At 51.9% G+C, this 2500-nt stretch overlaps 1 protein-coding gene across 6 annotated transcripts in view; it reads left to right on the forward strand.

Moving 5' to 3' along the window:
- Acacb (acetyl-CoA carboxylase beta) overlaps positions 1-2500 on the forward strand; it is a 106193-nt gene that overhangs the window by 55968 nt on the left and 47725 nt on the right. For all 6 annotated transcript variants that reach the window (XM_029533563.1, XM_021186638.2, XM_029533565.1 and 3 more), the window contains 2 exons: positions 1092-1237; positions 2292-2442. In XM_029533563.1, coding sequence (XP_029389423.1) covers positions 1092-1237; positions 2292-2442 — 297 coding nt within the window. The remainder of the gene's footprint in view (positions 1-1091; positions 1238-2291; positions 2443-2500) is intronic.

Raw genomic sequence — 2500 nt, forward strand, 5'->3', positions numbered from 1 at the left:
TCACTGCACACGCCTCCCTCCTGGGCAGAGCTCACTGCACACGCCTCCCTCCTGGGCAGAGCTCACTGCACACGCCTCCCTCCTGGGCAGAGCTCTACTGTGCATGCCTCCCTCCAATGTAGCTGTTCTCTAGAAAGCCATAGTCCATGTTCAGGTGTCTCTCTCTATTCAGGTTTTATAGCAAAATGCCATAGATCAGGGTCTCGTAAACATCAGAAGGCATTGCTCACAGTTCCAGAGACTGGGACATCCAGGGTCATGGCATGGATCAGTTCAGTATCTTCTGAGGGCCCGCTTCCTGGTCTCTAGTGGGTGCCTTCCTTTGCTGTGTCTTCATGTGGTAGAGAAGGGCAAGGGAGTTCTATGGAGCCCCTTTAAAATTTTTAAATTGAAGCCAGGCGGTGATGGTGTGCATGCCTTTAATTCCAGCACTTGGGAGGCAGAGGCAGGTGGATCTTTGTGAGTTCAAAAGGCCAGCCTGGTCTATAGAGAGAGTTCTGGGACAGCTAGGGTGACACAGAAAAACTGTCTTGAAAAACTAAGAGAAAAATTTATTTTAAATTGAATTCATTTATTCATGTGTGTATGCATATGTGTGTGTGAGTATCATGATGTATATGTGTGTGTGCATGCATATGTGTGCATGTATGGGAATACCACAGGGTGTGCATGAAGGGCGAACTTCAGGTGTTGATTCTCCTCTCACCACGTGGGTCCCAGGGATCAAACTAAGCTTGTCAAGTTTGATGACAAGCACCTTTGCCCCTGCGTCATCGCACAGTCCCTGTCCCTATTATAAGACTACTAAAAAAAGGTCTGCCCTCATGATGCACCACCTGAACCAGCGGTCCCACTTCCTAGTAAGATCTCATTTGTGGTTTCGGTATTGGAATGTTAGAGACACACATGGTTTAGTGGACTAGGTCCCCATGAAGCCCCACCCAGCGTACAAGCTGCAGTCCCTGCCAGCCACAGTGCTACATGGGCCCTGTGTCTGCAGCCTGAAGCCTTTGTCCACACTCAGGGCAGGAGTAGACTGCTAGTCTGTGTGCTACCATCATGGGGATTCTGATGTGAGCCTGTCCCCACAGGTGGCTCGACAGTCCCTGACTATGTTTGTCCTCATCATGAACGGCTGCCACATCGAGATCGATGCCCACCGGCTGAACGATGGGGGGCTGCTCCTGTCCTACAATGGAAGCAGTTATACCACGTACATGAAGGAAGAGGTGGACAGGTGTGTGAGGGCTGCGGCAGCGCGCGCGAATGCATGCTCCCCCTCCCGCAGCATGGAGCATGCGCAGCTCTCTGTGGGTGTTGAAATGCAAAGCTGGCCTCTGTGTAGGCGTGGGGTTCTAGATAAAATATGCTCTGGTTCATTGTGGGGCATCTGGAGAGGGTCCCCTCCTGGCTGGAATACCATGCATCTGGCAAGAGTGAGAGGGGAAGGGACCCCAGGCAACGCCTTTATGGTTACCAGAGGATTTAGAGCCAAACAGGAAAATAGCAACTTGCTCCATAACCTGCGGGCTAAATTAGGAGGTGCCGACTGCCCTGGGTCTGAGCTGCAGGGTCTACATCCCCGGAGGATGGGCGTGGAACAGATGCAGGATCCAGCGGCTGGTCAGTGAGCCACTGTGAGCACCGTGCTCAGCTAGGGATGAGGACGTGACGTCACCACTCCTGGGCTTCCAGCCTACGGCAGGAAGATGGGTGGGAGCATGCTGGATGCTGCAAGTTCTAGGTGTGGAGCATTGCATGATGGGTCCAGATACCTCCAGGTCCCACTGGCTGTACCATGCTGAAGTCACAGTGGTACTTGAGTGACCCAGGCGGAGGAGGCCACCCAGACCTTCACCAAAGAGAACAAAGTGTGAAGCTAGGTCAACGAGGGGTACCCCTTTCTTAATCCCCAGTATTTTAGAGGAAGATAGGTTAGCATACTTACAGTGTCTTTAACCATGTTCCATCTGCTAAGAATATTCAAAATTTCTCCTAGGATCTCTGCCCAAAGGACCGCTTCCCCAGTTTAGTTAAAGGAAGGATTTGGAGTCGGTTAAGAGTTATTGAATAGTATTGATTTATTGATGAATCGATTTCCCTGTGGCAGGGCTTGGGGGGGGTGGATTACGTCAGTAATAGAAACTAATTTTCAGGCAGAAGAAATAAAGGCCTTAATCCTTGTAGAGGGTGACAGAATGCCTGCCTTGGAAAGGGGAGATTCCCCTAAAGTCTGGCGCCCTTGCTGGGCCTCATCCATCTCCCACATCCCCCTACCCCCACCCCCGTAGTTACCGGATCACTATCGGCAATAAGACTTGCGTGTTTGAAAAGGAAAACGACCCCACCATCTTGAGATCCCCCTCGGCTGGGAAGCTGATGCAGTACACCGTAGAGGACGGAGACCATGTGGAAGCTGGGAGCAGCTACGCCGAGATGGAGGTGAGCGCAGAGCCTGCCCTGGAGCTGTGGGTCTGAAACCCTGTCCCTCAGCCAATGG

Source organism: Mus pahari, chromosome 23 (assembly GCF_900095145.1).
Source record: "Mus pahari chromosome 23, PAHARI_EIJ_v1.1, whole genome shotgun sequence".
Lineage (NCBI taxonomy): Eukaryota > Metazoa > Chordata > Mammalia > Rodentia > Muridae > Mus > Mus pahari.